We start from the raw sequence: 20,949 nt of genomic DNA on the forward strand, positions 1-20,949 counted from the left end.
ATTATCTATACTTTTGTTATCTCTGGATGGTGATTATTTTCTGCCTTGCTAAATGTCCTTTAAACCTTTTCTATCTTACTTCTTTTCAAAAATGAAATAATGGTACATAATGATTTTATGTATAAAATGCTTTTAATATTGTGAACATCTTTTCATGTCAGTACCTATTCTTTATTATTAAAGGCTGAATAATATTCCATTGTTCCATATGATACACATTTAGGTTGTGTTCAATTTTCTCAATTAGAAACTGCTGCACTGAATATACTTTTAGCAAAGTATATTCCACACATCCTTATTACGTAAACTAATTTTGCTGAAAAAGATGAAATAACATAATTCTTAAATTTCTCTCATTCTAGAGGTATCTTTTATTACTACTAATAACCATTTATTGAATGTCAGCCACAAGCTAGCTCCTTATATATATATTTCTAATGTTTACAAAAATCTGTAAAGTAGGTATAAAATATTCCTCTTGGAGTCCCAAAGTAATAAAGCAAAAGATTTTCTGGGAAGAGACTCCCCCCCCCCCAAAAAAAAAGAAACAAATGAAAAACCAAATTGTACAGTAATTTTTGTCGGGTTAGCTTCTGGAAAAGCACTAAAATATTCTTTAACACAGGCATAATTTCAGAGCACTGTACAGTGTTAATGATCCTATATCCACTGAGTTACTTTAAGGTCTATCGAACTTGGCAATACTGGATATCATGTGGAGTCATAAACTCCATTTAGCACTGCGACTTTAAAGTTCAAAAGATACTGGATTTCCTCTTCAGAGAAAGGCCACAAACATGTCTTACACAATATCTGAAAACCTGACTCCAAGTCACATGCATTACTACACATAAAAAGAAAAGGATGAGCCAAAGAATTACTGAAATACCTAAGTAGCAACATTTAAAGAACAATCTTTTCCTTCCCCTTTCCTGGAATGTAGGTGAAACAATTCATGTTGTGAATTGCCAAGAACGGTGTTTTTGTGTTTGTTTTGTTTTTTTGAGGAGGAGGATTGGCCCTGAGCTAACATCTGTTGCCAATCTTCCTCCCTTTTTCCTTTTTTCTCCCCAAAGCCTCAGTAGATAGTTGTATGTCATAGTTGTACATCCTTCTAGTTGCTCTATGTGGGATGCCACCTCAGCATGGCTTGATGAGCAGTGCATAGGTCGGTGCCCAAGATCCGAACTGGCGAACCCCGGGCTGCCGAAGCAGAGGGTGAGAACTTAACTGCTACACCACCAGACTGGCCCAAGAACAGTGTTGTTTGGGTGGGGGAAGATAGGATGGCTAGGAATCTAGTCTCAGAAACACATGTTATCTGGTTCTAACAGCATTTTTTGAGGGGCAACAATAGGTCAAAATGAAAGGTCTTGGAAATTTTTGAATTTTTCTTAAAAACATACATAGTCACGATGTAAGTGTTCTTTTTGGCCATTATTATTCCTCATCAGAGATTCTGTGTCAGGATTTGCAAACTTTTCCTGTAAAGGGCCAGACGATAAACATTTTACGCTTTGTAGGCCATAAAGTCTGTCACAACTACTGAATATTGTGCCACTGTAATACAAAAGCAGCCACAGACAACAATACATGAATGACCATGGCTGTGTTCCAATAAAACTTTATAGACACTGAAATTGATTTTTACATAATTTTCACATGTAACGAAGTATTATTCTTTTTTAAAAAAATATTTATAAATGTAAAAACTATTTTTAGCTTGTGGTCCATACAAAAACAGGCAGTCAGCCAGATTTGGTCCACAGGCTGTACTACCCATTCCTGTTCTATGTCATACACCTATCTATTTGAGGAGGAGGACTTCATAAATTAAATGATACATTTGATCTTTCCTCCAGTTTTTCCAATAAGGGCATATTTCCCAGATTCCCAGTTTCTCTTTCCTTTGCTTTTTTCAAAATGAAGTCTTTATAAAACCTGATAAGCAAAAATTCAAACTCAAGGTGAAAACAGGCAAAAGGGCAGATAAAATATGTGAACATAAATATGTCTTCAAATAACCAAAATGTTAACTACAACTGAGTTTTTAAAGTGACTGGAATTTTAGGAGAAATAGACAAAGAAGGGAAGGAAACAGCAGGAGAAAAGGAAAATAAGAGAAATGGAGAAAAGGAATAAGGAGGAGAGAGACAACAAAAACGAAGGCAGCATGCTACAGAGAGAGATTAAAACAGGTAGAGGTGAGAGAGAGGCAGAATTGAGCACATAGCAGGGTTGCAAAAAATATATGCAGAAAAATGATGATATTTACTTGGAGACCATAGCTTACAGTTCATTTGGGCAGAGCCTTTCAAAGCAAACTTCAAAGTAAACAAGCACACACTATAATCCATCTTTCAAATGATTATTTTAATTAGGCATGGTTTATAGTTCTTCCAATGCCCTTATTCTTAAACCTCTAGGGAAGAAATTATTCTCTGGGCCAGAGTGGGTACAGGCCAGATGGTATCAAGTTAAGAACCATAACCGGGGGCTGGCCTGCTGGCGTAGTGGTCAAGTTCACATGCTCTGCTTTGGCAGCCTGGGGTTTACAGGTTCGAATCCTGGGCACGGACCTATGCACCGCACATCAAGCCAAGCTGTGGCGGCATCCCACGTACAAAACAGAGGAAGACTGGCACAGATGTTAGCTCAGGGACAATCTTCCTCAGCAAAAAAGAGGAAGATTGGCAACAGATGTTAGCTCAGGGCTAATCTTCCAGAAGAACCATGACTGAAGACTGTAACTTTTCCTCCCTCTTATTAACCGTCTATAGCTAGAAATACTAGACCGAAAGCACAGATACTGATGAAGGATGATGTTTTGAATTACCAAACTTAAAATGTGTTTACTATAAGATATAAAGGAAAGGAAATGGACTAATCCTTTTAAGAAAGATTTTCAATAAACAAGTCCTTTGCTCAGCTCAAAAAGAATATGAAAATTAAATAGGTAGAAATATTTTATTTCCCAAGCATTTTGAGGATTTTCGGTAGCTTTCCTTCATTCAAATGTTTCTAGCCATAAAACAGGAGAAAAAACCAGGTGAGAGTACCATCAATAAGTTTAAATTTGAAGCCCTCCGTCTTATATAGGTCTCCCTCTCCTAATCTCCTGTAGCTCTTCACTCTTTCTAAACAACATTTATCACACTTGTAATCATCTTATTCAATGTCTGTCTTCTTCGTGAGAGTTTGGTCTTGTTAAAGCAGTAGAGCACAATGGCTTCAGGGCTGGCTCTGCCACTTATTAGCTGTGTGACTTGGGGAAAGTACCTTAAATCTCTGTGCTTCAGTCTACTCATCTAAAAATACGGCTAATAAGAGTACCTCCTCAGAGGGTTAGTGTGAAGAGCAGATGAGCTAATACAGAAGACACTTAGCGCATAAGAGGTACTCAAAAAACATTTGTTAAGTAGTTGTTGAACGAGTTGAGTAATTCTGCCGTTTCTGGTCGGAGGTCGAGGGGAGAAAAGACTATTACACAAGACAAACTGAAACTACATGTCAGCAGACAGGATCCAAGAAGACAGTTCAGAATCATCCTCTGTCTCAAAGCAGTTTTCACACTGCTTTCCTCAAATGTTTTCTTTTCTTTTCCCTTTTTAATATCAGACCTTTCCCACCCGTGAGGTTAGAGGATTCAGGAAGGAAGGATGGGCTGAACATGGCCCCTGTCTAGAAAGATAAAAACAGTTATGTTCAGAAAAATTGGAGAGAAAAACAATTTCATAATGGTATTATGCTCATTAAATTTAGACTAGTCCTCAAATATACTAAAACAGAACAAAACCCTTCTACTTGTTCAGTTTTTTTTTTTTCGGCTCTTTCACTTGGACATCTTAAAAGTATCTATAATTAAGTTTTTATCATAAAAGTCTTTGGAGGATAACACCATTTTAATTTTAAAAAAAAAAGGGAAGCAGAAACATAAGGAAACTACATCATAAGATTCCCTATCCTTCAGCTGAGGCCAAATAGCTAAGTAGTGGCTAAGAGCTTAGGGTTGTGGTGCCAGACTCTAATTCTACCACTAAATTTTCTTGTTAGTAACATGAAGGAAACAATAGTACTTATCTCATATGAGAAAATACATAAAGTGCTTGACACTTAGGAAGTGTTCAATAAATAGTAGCCATTATCATCACAACTTGAAGATTATTATTGATATAGTTTATAGGAATAAACTTTTTATTAAGTGAATTGCCTACTGGGACCTGCACACCATAGAGAAAATATTCAGACTAACAATCTGCTTGGGGATTCTATCTCTGGAGGAGAAAGAGACCACATTTGGGGACGTAAGTCAGAGTTCTAAACTTTCTTGGACCCCCTCTCATGCAACGTTTTGTCCACAAATTTAAACTTCCTGTATGATTACTAGGTTTTCTGAAGAGTCATTGCTCATTTTTTAATTCTTTGTTTTCCTCATTAAATAATATCTTAATAAATTACATTTTAAAATTTCAAAAGTACATTCACATAAATTTTCTCATCGGATACTCAAAACCTTGGGAGATAGATACTGCAGTAAGATTACGCACAACATATAGATGAGGAATTGACTCTGGAGGTTGAGAGACTCGCCCAAGATGACCCAGCTAGGAAGTGATGGTATTGAGATCTCAATTCAGATCTTGGAATTCTAAATTCCACTCTCCTTTCACTACACTATGCCATCTTACCATAAGTGCACATTCACAACTGGACAAGGTTGGTATAATTTTCACTGTCTGATACTTTAGGACAGACACTTTATTGCTTGTATCTTCAAGGCTAATCTACTGAAATGTCAGGCCAAATGCTTGGGGTTCAAGTTTCTTTACTAGTCCAAGAGTACAGACAAAGATTCAAAAAGAATGGAGGAACAAGTGTGTGTCAACAGAAAACGGACACACACTTCCTTCTTTCTATTGATTGTGACCTCTAACTTCGCTCTTCCCACACTTTAATAAATAGAAGGACATTCCTTATTAAGTATAACATATTGCCTTGACAATTATAATCCCTTTATTGATAATATAAACCCAGACAAATAGTCTATCTATAACAAGAACATGTACCTAATAAGGAACGTGATGATCACACTCCATAATCAACAGTTTGGGTTACAACAAACTTAATAAAATAGACTGTAAATAGAAAAATGTCTCTACCAACACAAGGCAAACATTTAACAACTTGATTTACTCCGTGGGAATCTTTACCTCCCTCCTCTGCTTGCTTTTTCTTTCAACAAATATTTTTGCAAATGTACTACATACTTGATACCGAGCTTACTACTGTGAGGTAGGACATATCTCTGCTTTCTAAGCTCTCCTGGTCTAATAAAGGTGATTATAATTGACATTTACAATACTGCGTAATAAACATTATGATAGAGGTATGCACAGTATGCCAGGCAGACACAGAGGAGAGGTGCTCACTTTTTTTCTGGTTACGATAGTTTTCTGAAAAATGTTTTCCCACACCTTCCTGAAAAATAGATTTTGAATCCAATCTCCAGCACCGTATCAACACTAAAAAAATTTTTTTCTTCAAAGCTGACGAAGCAGTCAGTGACTATCTTTTACAGTGTAAAATTTACACCATCAGGTTGGACCAAGAACATATTTAATCATTAAAAAAAAACAAAAACAAACATAGATGCCAGCTCTTGTAGACTTGGTCATCAGTTTGAGTTAATTTATGACCATTGATGGTTTAACTCAGATTAATTATTGAAGAAGTTACAAAGTTCTCCCGAGTCTGATGGGCTGTAACAACTGAAATAAACAAATCAGTCCCTTGATTCCGCTTATTTTCAGGCATTCTCCCAGAGGGATCTGTTCTGTTGACATGGCTCTTAATTATAATAACACATTTCTTTGCAATCCACCTACATTATTTCATTACAAAATGAATGCACTGGCTTTAAGAAAAGCTAGTCTTGCCCTAGGTTTGGGCATATTTATGTTCCTAAGACTAATTATCAGCAAAAACATATAGGGACAGAGTTTGGGCTTTTATATTCCACTGCTTCGCTCAGAAGCAGCCCTCTGGAGCTGTCTAATCCAAGAGGTCTTGATGGAAGCTAGACTCCCCTGGGCTTTCTTTGTTCATTGTCTCTCACCTTCACTGAAGTGCTGATGTTTGACAAGGTCCTCTGTTTGGGTATGCATTTGGAGGTAGCTCAAGGATAGGGAAAGTGGTTTGGAAAATCAGATAGTCCAGGTCTGAAGCCTAGACAGGTGTGTGTTGACTGTCCCACTCTAAGCCTGTTTCCTTGCTATAAAATGGTGGAAGATGACATTGTCCTTGTGGAGTGTTAGAGGATTGCAATTAGATAATGTTTGTAAAGCACTTAGGTAATGTCTGGCATATGGCAAGCACTCGAAAAATTCTATTTAATAAATTCTAGTAATGGCTTTCCTACCAGTGTCAGATCTCTAACATTTACATTAAAAAATGGTGACATAGACCAAGCAAAATTTTGTTTGTATGTATAATTTTCTGAGGAGAGGGTACATAGTTTTCATTAGAGTCTTAAAAGATTTCTGTCTAAAAAAAAGTTAAGCATAGAACCAAGAAAAAGAACTTAGAAGTCACAAGTGGTCTGTGACCATGAAAAACAACTAAATGAACATTAAGTACAAAGATCATGTTTATTCCCAGAGAACTTCTACAAATTTCCGAGTACACTTTCACCAAACTTCTAATATTGTCCTCCTAGTCCTTTAGTCTCCCACCAGGAGGTCAGGGTAGGAGGAAAGGAGCCTGCCCGCCTTCCTACCGAGCAAAAGACAACCGTCAAAGAGGCGGACTGCACAACTTCTTCATGGTCAAGTTTGAGAGTCAGTCAAATCCACACTTAAAATACAGCTCCATTATTTATAAACTATGTGACTTGGAAGTACTTTAACCTCTTTCAATATCAGTTTCTTCAAGTATCTCCTCCTTGTTACACTCCTGATTTGGGAAGATAACTCTCCAAGGTGCTTAGTAGAGAAAAGTGAGGGATGAAGATTTCTATCATTCTTTTGATGCTTCTGAGAAGGAACTAAAGATGAGGATGGCTGGGCAGGGGAAACGGGACTTATACTGGATGGGTGGACAAGGCTGGCTTTACAAATAATCGAATGGACGGGTCCAACGTAGTGTTCTTGGTGAGGTGCTGGAAAAGCCCACCCAGCCCCCTAAATTTTTCACTATATCATCCTGTCTGAGATTCCATCCTTAGAAATAATTCCTTTGGATCACTAAGAGCCCCTGGGAGGGAATCAATACTCCCTAGAGGTTTATGCCTCTCTTTATGAACCTCCTCCATCCCCCTAAGGAGTTAGCCAATAAAGCTTCAAGGTGCTAGCCCTCTCACGGGTCCCGTCTCCTTGTCAGAGGAACAAGATTGAGCCACTCACAGCTTCTGCCTTCAAGACTGGGAAGGCCCTGGCAGGGTGGGAGTGAGGTGGGGGAACTGAGAGTTCCTTGTAAGGGACAAAAGCCCCCAAGGCGAGGTCCCTAGGACAAAGGGAATACAGTGGAGGTGGCAGAATGGGGCAGAAAGTGAAGGTGGAAAGAGACGGGGGAAGAATGCCAAAAAGAGACCTTTTTTCTTCTGCAAATATGGCCTACTATGTACCGGGAGCTGGGGCGGACTTCACGGGTCGGTCTTGCTTCTTACACAGGAAATTGGCCGGGGGGTGGGGTTGGGGGTGGGGGAGCAGGAGTTCTTTCCAGTTCCAGAGGAGGGGGCTCACTCTCGGGGTGGGCGAAGGCTGGGTGGAGGAGATGGCCTCCTAGGGGGTGGGGCGGGTAGGAAAGGCGAGTCGAGTGAAAACGCTGGGTCTGGGTGTGGGGTGCAGGATTGAGCCTCGGCTTCACCATCGCTGGCCGCCTGTCACTTCTGCAGTTCCTCGCCCACGTGCAAGACACGAGATAAGGAACGGACAGCGCTGGCACAGGGCCTGGCATCTGGCGTCTGGGGCAGAGGCGAGCCTCTGCTGGGGCTCTGGGTACCGGAGACGCGCCCTGCTGTGCGCGGGTCCACCGGGTGCCGGGCACGGGGCGTGCACTCTGCACCCTAACGTGCTAACCTGACCCCCAGCCCGCGAGGCAGCGTTCGTCGTTCTCAGCGCAGGAATGGGGAATCCGCACAGCTAAGCAGCCGCGGAGCCGGGCCTGGGACCTCCAGGCGGGGGCTCGATCCCGAGGGGAAGGGGAGGGGGCAGCAGGCGACCCCACGGGCCTCGCCAGGGGCGCGGGGCTCACCCTTGAAGGAGTCGGGGAGCCGCCGGGCCTGAGGATCTGCTGAGTGCCGCTTCTCAGACATGCTGCGCGAACCGGAGTCGCCGCACTCACGAACTGCTCGTCGGAGCCGGAGCCGTGAGGAATGCCCTGAGGGCACCCGAGAGCAGAGACCCGGGCTGCGGTCCCGCCCCCTCCCCGCGCCTGGCCAATCAACGCCCAGTATAGAGGAGGACACGCCCCCTGCCCCGCCCGTCGGCCCGCCCCTCCCCCGGCGCCGCTGCTTCGTGGGCGTTTCCCGCTCAGTCCAGGGGCTGAGGGGCGTGACCTGAGAGGGAAGGCGCTTCTGAGGCGGGGGTCCGGACGAAGCCGCAGCACCGGAAGGGAGGAGTGGAGGCCACAGGGCGTGGGCCTGGGGCCGAAGATACTGGGGAGGGGGCTGAGGGAAAGGTGCGAGTAACAAAACGGCGTCCTTCTGGGCAGAGGAATTAGAAGAAAATGGCGCCCTCCCTGGGTGGGGTGGGCCCGAGTTGAGGGGAGGAGGCGGAGGGGCACCGGGTGGACAAGGTGAGGGCGCAGAGGCTGAGCCGCCAGAACCAATGGTGTGAGGGGAAGGGGCCGACTCGACCACCTTCGAGCTGAAGGGAGTGAATTCCTGTGACGTGCGTTTGTTCAGACAAAATCCTTGGGAGCACCTGCCGTCTGCCAAGCGGCGTGCTCGTTGTTGGGGTAGGGCGGACAGCGGGCAGACACGGGGCCCGCCCTCGTGGAGTTGACGGTCCGGCTGGAGACGGGCCACGAACGAGTAAACGAACCAGCTGGTTACGCGGGGCGAGGAGCGCGGTGAGGGCAACGAGGGCCTCAAAGAGCAGAGGGCGTCTCCTTTAGTTAGGGCGACGAGGGAACGCCTCTCTGAGGAGGCGGCGTTGAGATGCGACCTGAAAGATGAGAAGGAGCCAGCCTTGGGAAGGGGGACAGGCGGTGCGGGTGGTTGGAAAGGTATCCCAGGCAGAGGGAAAAGCATATTCAAGGGTATTTCCAACCTCAAGCTTTTCGTTGGGTTGTGGCTGAAACCTCAAATTTAAAAACCATGCGACGTTTTATTCTCCATGACTTGGTCCCTATGCAAACTGTGCAAACTATGTTAATGTACACAAGAAGGTACACTTTTTAAAACCTATTATTTTGAAATATCGGTTCACAGGAAGTTGCAAAGACAGTACAGAGAAGTTGTGTGTACCCTCTACCCAGTTTCCCCCGAAAGTCACATCTTACGTAACTGTAGTATCACAGCCAGGAAATTGACAGTGGCACAAAATGTGTGTATAGTTCTGTGTCGTTTTATCTCATGTATAGATTCATATAACCACCACGGCAATCAAGATACAGAGCTATTTCCTCACCACAAAGATCTCCCTTGGGAAGAGCACTTTTTCCTTCTTTTTAATATGCTCAATATTTGGCTGTATAACACCCAACACTGCGGTGTTTTGGTAATATGAAATGGCGACTTTCTGTGATTTTTAGCTCTGGAGGCTTCTGGCTGTCAGGCCCGAAACTGGAGCACACACAGTTGTAACAGGTGTTAAGAGAGAGGCTGATCATCTTTGTTGTGGGGTGCAGACTGTAGTGTGTGATAAAAGCCTGCCGCAGAGCTATCAAGTTGACTTCCAGTCACAGATGGGCAAAGAACTGTTTATATTCCTGTGGGTGGAGTACAGCCTGTGCACTTAGTTTATAAGTCTCCTGGAGAAGATAAGGAAGGGAGTACAGTAATTCAATGATCCTTCGTCTTTAAATTATTCTTGAAAATGTGCACAGCTTCATTTTTTCCATTCTGCAATGAATAAGTCCCAGAGGCACCAACTTCCTGTTTATGCTGTGGTTCCCAGGAGAGGAGCAAATGCACAAGCAGCTAGTTAAATGGTAGAGGGCTTGATTACAAATGGCATATCGTGAAAAAGTATTTAGCTTTTATTTTTGTTGGAAAGGAAAAAGATATTTCAAAATGAATTTAATGTTTGTCCTCCTGCCTGCTGCGGTTGCTCAGGGCTCAAGGCAATCCCAACAACATCACTTCTGGAGAATCAGAAAAGAGGCTCCTCCCTTTGGGACAAAGACTTTGGTAAACACTTGTTGGCTCTGGTTTCAGATTGCATCAGTTTGAGAGCTAATTCCAGGCCCAAAACTGAGAACAAGCTTTGACTGGATTTTTAAATGAGTCAGGATGGATAAGTGTTTCCAGATTTTGATTTTATTTTTTTCAATTATTTTATTGAGGTCATATTGGTTTATAACATTGTGAAATTTCAGGTGTGCATTATTATTTATCAGATTCTGAATAGACTGCATTGTGCTCACCACCAATAGTCTAAATAAAAATTAGATGGGTAAAAACCTCTTGCCATATATATGCACCCCTTTACCCCTTTTGCCCACCCTCCAACCCCTTTCCCTCTGGTAACCACTAATCTGTTCTCTTTATCCATATGTGTATCTTCCACATATGAGTGAACTCATACAGTGTTTGTCTTTCTCTGTCTGGCTTATTTCGCTTAACATAGTACCCTCAAGGTCCATCCATGTTGTTGCAAATGGGAGGATTTTCTCTTTTTTATGGCTGAGTAGTATTCCATTGTATATGTATACCACATCTTTATCCATTCGTCTGGTGATGAGTACTTGGGTTGCTTCCACACCTTGGCTATTGTGAATAATGCTGCAGTGAACATAGGGGTGCATAAATATCTTTGAATTGTTGATTTCAAGTTCTTTGGATAGATACACAGTAGTGGGATAGCTGGATCATATGGTATTTCTATTTTTAATTGTTTGAGAAGTCTGCATACGGTTTTCCATAGTGGCTGCACCAGTTTGTATTCCCACCAGCAGTGTATGAGGGTTCCCTTTCCTCCGCATCCTCTCCAACATTTATTTCTTGTCTTTTTTTTTTTCTTCCCCAAAGCCCCAGTAGATAGTTGTATGTCATAGTTGCATGTCCTTCTAGTTGCTGTATGTGGGACGCAGCCTCAGCATGGCTGGACAAGCGGTGCATCAGTGCGTGCCCGGGGTCCGAACCCGGGCTGCCTGTAGCAGAGCTCGAGCACTTAACTGCTAAGCCACCGGGCTGGCCCTATTTCTTGTCTTGTTAATTATAGCCACTCTGATGGGTGTAAGGTGATATCTCATTGTAGTTTTGATTTGCATTTCCCTGATGACTAGTGATGTTGAGCATCTTTTCACGTGTTGGCCATCTGTATATCTTCTTTGAAAAAATGTCTGTTCATATCCTCTGTCCATTTTTTGATCAGGTTGTTTTTTCGTTGTTGAGTTGTTTATATATTTTGGAAATTAACCTCTTGTCAGATATATTATTTGCAAATATTTTCTCCCAGTTGTTGGGTTGTCTTTTTGTTTTGTCCGTGGTTTACTTTGCCTTGCGCAAACTTTCAGATTTTGATTTATAGTGCTGAATTTCACTTGCCCATGAAACTGGTGTATTCTGGCTTTCTCATGCATATTCTGTATAAGTGTATTGATTAAATGTCTTTTAAAATAAATATTAGCATATCATCTTCTCCCTTTGGGGGAATTTCTAATTGTAAATTTTCTTCTAGTAACGATTAAAAGTTAAAATAGTTTTTGAGAACTTTATGCTTTAAAAATGAAGACTTATTATATAAAATTACAAATAATTTGAATAGGGAGCATTACTTATAATGTTATCACCTCTAACAGAACTGTTATAATTTCAGTGAATTTTTCCTCTAGCTGTTATTTAAAGAATATTTGCATATAGTTAAAATCAGAGTATATGTTCTATATTTCTTTTGTGTTTTATTTTGCTGTTATTTCCCTAGCATATTCAGGGTACCAAATTACATATTGATTGATGGTGATATGATAGTGATGACATTAAGACGTGGAGATCGGTTTAAAGACGGACATGCACCATGAATCCATAACTGAATAAGTCAGAAGGAAATTTAATTAGTCTTTTTCTTGTGTCCACACAAGAAATGCTTTAATAAGAACAACAGGAAAGTCCTTATTTATTTGTTTCCTTTAAATTGCAAATCCAGGCTATTGTCAATGCCGTTAGTGAAATCAGCTAACCAGATACTTTTGAGGGAGCAGCAATACCAGCAAGTTACTACTATTTGTGACATTTTCCCCAGGACTGGGCTAACAAGTTTGATCTGTTTCTCCATGTGGACTAATTCACATTTATTGTATTACCACAGTGTTTTTGTCTGCTCAACTCTTCTCTTCTCCAGGAAATTACTCCAGGAATTGAGTCATAACAAGAGTTTCACCAGAGGATTTTATCCATTTGGGCTGTGGCAGCAGACCAGTTACGTCACGGCACTTGGTAAGAACATGGGGAGTCCAGGTTCTCGGGTCTTATGAAAATAAAAAGCATTCCTGTAACATTGGTGGTATTTAGTAGAGTCATCTATGGGAAGAATTTTATTAATCTACTTTATTTATTAGTTGGCTCAGCAGATATTTATTGAACACCTGTTATATGCCAGGCATTGTTCTAGGTGCTTGGGATACATCAATGAACAAAAAAGACAAGAATTCCTGCCCTCATGGAGGTGACATTCTAGTATTCCTTTCCACATGTATTAGTTTGCTAGGGCTTCCATAACAAAGTACCGCAGACTGGATGGTTTAAACAATACAAGTTTATTTTTCTTACAGTTCTGGAGGCAAGAAGTCCAGGATCAAGGTTCAGCAGAGTTGGCTTCCTCTAAGGAGCCTGAAGGAAGGATCTTTTCCGGGCCTCTCTCCTTGACTTGTAGATGGCTCTCTTCCTCCTGTGTGTTCACATTGTCTTCTCTCTGTATGTGTCTGTGTCCAAATTCCTCTTCTTATAAGGACACCAGTCATATTGGATTAGGGCCTACCCTAATGACCTCATTTTAACTTAATTACCTCTTTAAAGACCCTATCTCAAAATACAGTCATATTCTGAGGTACTGGGGAGTTAGGATTTCAACACATGAGTTTTGGGGGGATACAGTTTGGCCCATAATACCACATATAACTATGGTGTATCCAAATCTTTGTCTTGTCTGTTTTCTCATATCCACGTCTCTGCGATATTCAAAGCCATTTATGTTTCCTTGCAAAATGTGTTCAGGTAAGCTATAATTATGAGTGATTATTTTTCTAGACTTGATTTATTTTTAAGAAATAATAAACAAATTTTTAAATAAATTTATTTAAATAAATAAAGAATAAATAAACTTTTAGGAAAGTTCTTGGTTAGGAAGGATTATTCTGCTTGGAATGTTGCTCCATCTAGTGTCTACCATATTCTACTTTTGTCAGTTAGAAAAATGAATAACAGGGAACTATGTTGGAGGAGTTCTCTCTTCAACAGTTTATTATTTGCAGGACACTAAGGTTTCAGTAAAAAGTATTTTTTCAAACACTGTATGTGGAAGGAAAAAGAGGCCTATATAATTACATTATTTTTTATAATTCAAGTAATATCGTTACCATCATTTACCATCACCACAACTATTTATTTTTATTCCATGAGGAAACTGAGACTGGGTTTAATCACTTGCCCAAGATCTCACAGATTATAAGTGGTGTTTGCTCCAAGTCTGTATGACCCCAGAGATTAAGCTTGTCATCACTCAGAATAAATAAAAAGAAACAAAAAACCTCAAACATTTCATAATGCATTCCTGAAAAGTGACACATCTAAGCATATACCTAAATAAGTACTCAAGTTTGCCTTCAATCTTGATATATACTTGATCTTTATCTTGAAATGATACTTTACTGTTCAGTGTTTGTGTCATTGTTGATATGCTGTGTCAGAATGTGTCTGTCTTAGATATTGAATTTATAAAGGACATAATCCACAACCAGGTCGGTATTTTATAGCTTGTTTCATTATACATCTTGATTTGCATTGAAAATTTAAAATAACTTCAAACATTTGGGTTTTTTTCTTTGTAATTTTAAAGAATAATTTTTGTTTTTCTGTTGTATAAGTTGAATGGGGCAGCTTAACTCCTGGAGACATCAGAAAAGGGTGGAAAGCTGAATTTAGTAGAATAAATACAAGGTAGAAAAGGATGCTTTGGGAATACACAATAGCCTGTGTATGCATATGAGTATGAAAGAGCTTGATATTTGGGGGGAAATGTAAGTAGTAAGATATGCAGGGAGTGGGAGTGATAGGACATGACAATAGACTGAAAGGCATATGCCAAACTTAGAAGGTAATTATGAAGCCACTGAAAGATCTTAACAAGAAGGGTGGAATGAATGTATTGGACTTATCAAAAAATCACGTAATAGACAATTTGAATAGGCCTATATCTATTGAAGGAATTGAATTGATAATTAATAACCATCTAAAACAGAAAGCACCAGGCCCAGAGGGGTTCACTAGTGACTTCTACCAAACATTTAAGAAATTATACCAAGTCTCTACAATTTCTTCCAGAAGACAGAAGTAGAGGGAATACTTCCTAACTCATTCTCTGAGGCCAGCGTTACTCTAATACCAAAATCAGACAAAGACATTACAAGGAAAGAAAGTTACAGACCAATATCTCTCATGAACATAGGTGCAAAAGTTCTCAAGAAAATATTAGCAAATAGAAACAATGTTTAAAAAAAATCATATACAATTATATATAAAATAGTTCAACATTTGAAAAACAGTTAATGTAATCCATCATATCAACAGGCTAAAGAAGAAAAATCACGTTTGTATCAATAGATGCAGAAAAAGCATTTGACAAAACTCAATATGCATTCATCATAAAAACTCTCAGTAAGCTTGAAATGGAGAACTTTCCTAACTTGATAAAGAACATGTACAAGAAACCTACGGTGAACATCATACTTAATGGTGAGAAACTTGCAGGTTTCCCACTAAAGTCAGGAGCAAGGCAGGGACGACTCCCCCACCACTCCTTTTCAACATTGTACTGGAAGTCCTAGCTAATGAAATAAGACAAGAAAGGGAAGCAAAAGGTATACAGATCAGGAAGAGAGAAAATAAAACTGTCTTTGTCTGCAAAAAACATGATTATCATGTAGAAAATCTCTACTTGTACTCTTACGTTATTACATAAGGAAGCAAAAGAAAGGAGGAAGTTAAACAAATAAAAGACCCAGAACAAATAGTTTCACATTTAATATGGTATTATATAGTTTATCAATTAATTTATGAATGTAGGTTACTGTAATGAATCGATCCCAGTATATCATTAGTGACTAGCCGAGCATAACGTATCTTCTCACTATCCTTGAAATCCTTGAAAGCTTTTTTCTTGAATCATTTTCAGACATGATTGCCTTGGAGCTACTGGATGCTGTTACTATATCATTGGGAGTTTTATGGGTGCTATTTGTACACTGTGTTTTTATTTTTAAAAACCTATTTTAAGAAGTCAACAATGGCCATTTCAATATTGGCCATTAAGTAATGCAAGCATGGTAAGTAGGATTTGATTACTGAATCTGTGTTACCTATCTTTTTACAGTACCGGGATCTCATAGGTCATGACAAGTATTCATTCATGTTATCTTTTTTCATATTGACTAATCTCCATTTATAGAAGAGGCAAATGAGTGACATGTTAGCTACTAAAAACAATTAGCTACCACGTCTTAAATGCATACTATATGCCAGGAATCTTATTAATTGCTTTATCTAATTATCTCCTTTAATCCTCATAAAAACCCTGCCTGTTACCTCTCAACCCCATTCTAAATTGAGGAAATAGATTCAAAGAGGTCAAATAATTTGGTGTGTGACTCTCTGTGTGACTTTGATATAGAGTAGTGGTTACAGGCTTTGCGGCCCTATTGCCCGCATTAGAATCCTTGTTCCGTCCGTCATTTCCTAGCTTTGTGACCTTGGGCAAGTTATTTAACTTATTTAAACTTCATTTTTCTCATCTGTAAAATATAAGAGTAAGTAAAATAATCCATGTAAAGTGCTCAGCACAATGCCTAGTACATAGTAAGTACTTCATAAATGTTAGTGGTTACTAAAAGTAATTGTATATTATACAGTCATTGTGTACTGTTTTTATTATTACAACAAGCAGATGACACCACGGATTTAAACTTACGTCTCTCTGACCCTAAAGCGCCCTCATTTCCCTCTATTCAGTACTGCCTCTGTAAATTTTTAGTTATTGATGAAGATAGAACTAATTCTCTTTCAATTGCTCAGACTCTGTGAAAAACAGATTTTCCAGTTTATCAGTCAGGATGGAGATTATGCTGCATTAATGAACAACTTTCATATTTCAGTGATTTATCACAAAAAAGTTTGTTTCTTCCTCCCATTTCATGTCTTATATGGGATAAAAGAGGTATTTTTATCATAGTCACCCAGGGACCTCAGCTGGTGGAGGCTCCATCTTGACACCTGCTTCCGCCATCACCAAGGCAGGAAAATGGGATGTGGTGACTTGTGTGGTGACTTGTGACTGTCTCTTGAAGACTTCTGCTTGGAAGTGACACATGCCACTGCTGTTTATGTTTCATTGGCCAAAGCCAGTAACGTGGCCTGGTCTACCTTCAAACAAGAGGGAAAGGTGCAGTTTTCTGGGTTTAGGAAAGAGAGGAGAATTAAACATCAGCAAGCAGCATTAATGACTACTGTACCAATAATTTGAACTTTTTTAGTTTCCTAATTTGATATTTATCTTTTTGGTTTCTAAATCTGCCCCCATCCCTTCTTATGTATATAGATTCTTCAGGTAAAAGCCTAAAAATAGTGTCGGAGAAACATCTCTCTTTCAGAGAGGTATATCAGAGTTATCTGGAGACTTTTTCAAAATCATATGCCAGACCCCACCCAAGACCTAGTGAATCAAAATATCTAAGGGTCAGGCTCTGGGTGTCTGCGTTTTGAAAAAGCTCCCCAGGTAGCTCTGTTTTGCTCCCTGTTGTGACTATGCAATTGTAAACTCGTACTTGTTTTCAAGGGTTGCTCTTAAGACAGATGGGAGGAAACAGAGCTAAAAGGATCAGAAAGAGAAAAGCATCAGGGCAGAAATTATGACTCAAGTGTAGCAGGGTTCTCAGCTCAGGCTTAAGCGGTGCTCGCCTCAGAAGTCAGTATATCTGGGCATGCCTAGATGACTCCAGGGTTCCATTTACATAAGGGAACACCAGTCCTCACAGAAAGACCTCATTTTAAATTAAGGGAGACTTTACCCCTGCCCCAACTTTTTATTGAAAAAAATCATATAGAAGGTTGAAAGAATTTACCCACCACTTAATAAGTGCTAGAATTTTGCTATATTTATTTGCTAATTTTTTTGACTTCCACTGATGATTGTTGCCTGAAATAATTATTTCATTGAGGGATGGGGGGTGCTTAATGATGATTTTCTGATTCTATCTTTCCCTTTTACATTCATTATCATTATCTAGCATTCTTCCATAAAGAAGAGCTTTCCTTTGTCAATTGGAGATGAATTTAATTTTTTCTAAAAAGGCAGAGTAAATGCTTAATTCTTTAAATCAGGGAAGAGTTTTCAGGAGCCTATGTTTGATTTAAGGACAGTGGCCAGCGTTGTAGTGGACAGATGATTTAGTATAACAGAGGCTTATGCATATTGTTCTACAGCCCACCTCTCAGACTCAGAATGATATAGCATGGTAGCTGCAGTGAGAAATGGTGTGGAAATTATACTGGTTGTATCACTGAGAACAGAAAGTGTCAGCAGCATTAGTGGCAAGGCTTTGGAAGTGTCAAAGGACAGGACCCATGACACAGACATTGGCAGATTCCGTCAGCACTGGTACCTGTTGGTGGGTCCCAATAGCTGTAGTGACATTAGTGGGCATGGCAGCATGGCTGCTGTTTTGTTCATTAGCAACGCTAGGGAAAATGACCAGCAGAGGAGCAAAATGGTGCCAACCAAGTGGGTAACCAAGAGGATTTATCTTTAGAACACCTGTGAGGCAGCTGTTGGGGCATCCAGAGCTGTTCAGCAGGGAAACCAGAGCTTTCAAAGTACAGACAGAATCTGAGTCAGAGACATATGGATTTGGGAGCCTTATTGGGATCCTACCTTACCCTTGGCTGGTGTGATCTGGGGAAAAAGTGCTGCATCTTACCAAGAAAGGAAAATGGTGAAGAAAGGGTCATTTTTAGTCAAAGGAAACTCAGAGGATAAAGTGATGTTTAGAGGTTGAAACGTGGCGCAGATTGAAAGAGAAATTCCCAAGACAAGCCTAAGGAAGCTGACCTCTGGCAGAAGGTGGCATTGCGCGGATGGTTGAAGGGCCAGTTTTCTGATGCACAAATATGATATATCTCTCCATTTATTCAAGTCTTTTTTTATTCCTCTCAGTGCCATGTGATGTTTTTATGGTAAACACTGAAATTCAACTAAAGATAAATTAAAACTTTATTCCACATCCCCTGTTAAAATGGTCTAGATATAATGTTTCTTTTAATCTGTACTGAACATAGGAGTTGTGGTTACTAAAAATTAGACAAACCATATGTAGGAATTAAAGAAATAGTGATTGCTTTTTTCCTTTCACTTTCAGTGGGTTTTTTTGAAATATAAAAACAAAGTGACTTTTTGTCACCCCACGTTTCCTCTAAACATTGGTTTCTTTTCTGTTTTTTTAATTGATGTCATAATAGTTTATAACATTGTGAGATTTCAGTTGTACATTATTATTTGTCAGTCACCATATAAATGCGCCCCTTCACCCCTTGTGCTCGCCCACTCTCCAACTCCCTTCCCCCTGGTAACCACCAAACTGTTCTCTCTGTCTGTTAAACATTGGTTTCTTGATGGAGAAATAGAAACTGGAAGAAAAGAAGTTGAGAACTATTGCTGTGTTTGGTTCTATTATTATTTATTTACCAAATATACATAGACTGAAAGGAAAATAAAAAGACAAGCTATACACTAAATCATGGCAGTCTATGTTATATGTGCATTTCATAAAATTAAGGGGTGGTTTTACACAAATTTCAGCAAAAAGTAATAAAATTAAATTACGCTTAGCATTCAGCAAAGTGATTGTAATTCAGTTTAGTGGAAGTATCGTTTTTTTTAATGTAAAAGCTACCATGTTTTTATAGAGTGGCAATGTAGTAATTAGTAAAAATGTTTGTTTGTGTCAGCGATTTTTTTTCCCTTGAGTGAAGTTAATCAGTTTTATGCTCTGTATGCAGTCATTGAATCATTCTTAGCTCTATGTCAGGTAATTTATTCAGGTGATGAAATCATCACAAGACTTTTCTGAGAATTCTAGAGCTTCCAAAGTGGGGGAAAGTTTATTGTTGCCTCGGCAGTAACAATAGGAGCGTTGGGTATGCACAATTTTGTGACAGCAAGGAAAGTGAGCAGCACAGTGGTGGTGTCAGTGAAGTTCATGTTCAAAAGAGGCCTCCTCTTAGAAGCCTTCATGTAATCCTTAATTTAGAACAGGTGAACCACAGTACTAACTGGAGCACAAGGAGTGAAGCACAGCAACAAAAACAAAAGATGTTTTGTTTCCAAGTCTGTCTTCTCCCGTCAAAGCTCTCTTTGCACCAAAATTACCTCCATTCCTCTCCTGGAGAGTCTCTGATATTAGAAAAAAAGTAACTCCATTGAATTGATTTGCCCTAATGAGTACATGGATTATTAACAGCCAACCTCTTAACATTTTCAGATATAATTGTTATTTTTAAGAAGCATGCCTATTCACACCTAATTAATTTAAATTTGAAAGACTTTCTTTCATTATAAGGATGTAAAGAGAAATTCAGACAGTTTCAAAAGAGGGCATTTTTTTTGGTAGGAGTGAAAGCAGTTTGGTTATCTCTTGGAAGACCAGTTCTCCATGTACTTAGCAACCTAAGCTGTTCCAGCTTTTCCACAGCTTTCCTTTCCTATGCAGGTGAGCCTATAAATTCTTAAGCTCTCACTTATTTCACAATGTCTCCTTTGAGGATGGTGGTGGAGCTGTTGGTTTTATTGTTTGAGTTGTTTGAAAGGTCTTCCCCGTACCTTGGTTCCTAGGTTACTAGGTATCTTTGTTATTAGGTTTCTGTCTCGAGAGGCTCAGTCAGGGAGGAGAAACAGATGAAGAAAAATATGTCCTAAGCACTATAACAAAAAAGTTTCAGAAGAATTGACATTTGGCTTTATTAATTCATTGAGCAAATGTAACTGGGTGCCTGGTATGTGCCAAGTACAGCCTAGGTGCTGGGGATACGGTGATTAATAAGACAGACATGGTCCCTGCCTCCAAGGAGCTTACTGTCTAGTGGTGCCAGACAGTGGATTGTGTCCTCAGGGAAACTGTTATTACATAGAGATCAGGCAAAAGGCAGAGACTTCCTTTCCTATTCCATGCTACAAACTGGCAAAATAGCTAATCAGGTTATCTTTTATGGTCATATGGGACTATGTATGCACTGAGGAGGAAGCTCTGGGGACCAGATAGCTGTTGCCATAGACCAATTTAGAGGGGAACAGGAGTGACTGAACCTTTAAAAGTGCCTTTAATGACATGGGATAATTTAAAGCAAGTAGGTGACAGACTCAAATTGCAAAAGTGTTGCCTTAATGGAATGAAACCAAAGCCTTTATGGGATAGTGTTGGAAAAAAATCTCTTATAGCTTGTAATCCTAGGGCTGAGATAACTGAAAACCAAATTCAGGGATTGATTCTGTGGTTTGGTAAATTATATTAGTACATGAATTCACA

At 39.8% G+C, this 20,949-nt stretch overlaps 1 protein-coding gene across 1 annotated transcript in view; it reads right to left on the reverse strand.

The window, feature by feature from the left end:
• The window catches only part of STOM (stomatin), a 28,340-nt gene extending 19,975 nt beyond the window's left edge, over positions 1 to 8,365 (reverse strand). The window contains exon 1 of the mRNA XM_058523917.1: positions 8,251 to 8,365. Coding sequence (XP_058379900.1) covers positions 8,251 to 8,311 — 61 coding nt within the window. The 5' untranslated portion in view covers positions 8,312 to 8,365. The remainder of the gene's footprint in view (positions 1 to 8,250) is intronic.
• Positions 8,366 to 20,949: the final 12,584 nt, after the last annotated feature.

The sequence above is a fragment of the Diceros bicornis genome, chromosome 28 (assembly GCF_020826845.1).
Source record: "Diceros bicornis minor isolate mBicDic1 chromosome 28, mDicBic1.mat.cur, whole genome shotgun sequence".
Taxonomy (NCBI): domain Eukaryota; kingdom Metazoa; phylum Chordata; class Mammalia; order Perissodactyla; family Rhinocerotidae; genus Diceros; species Diceros bicornis.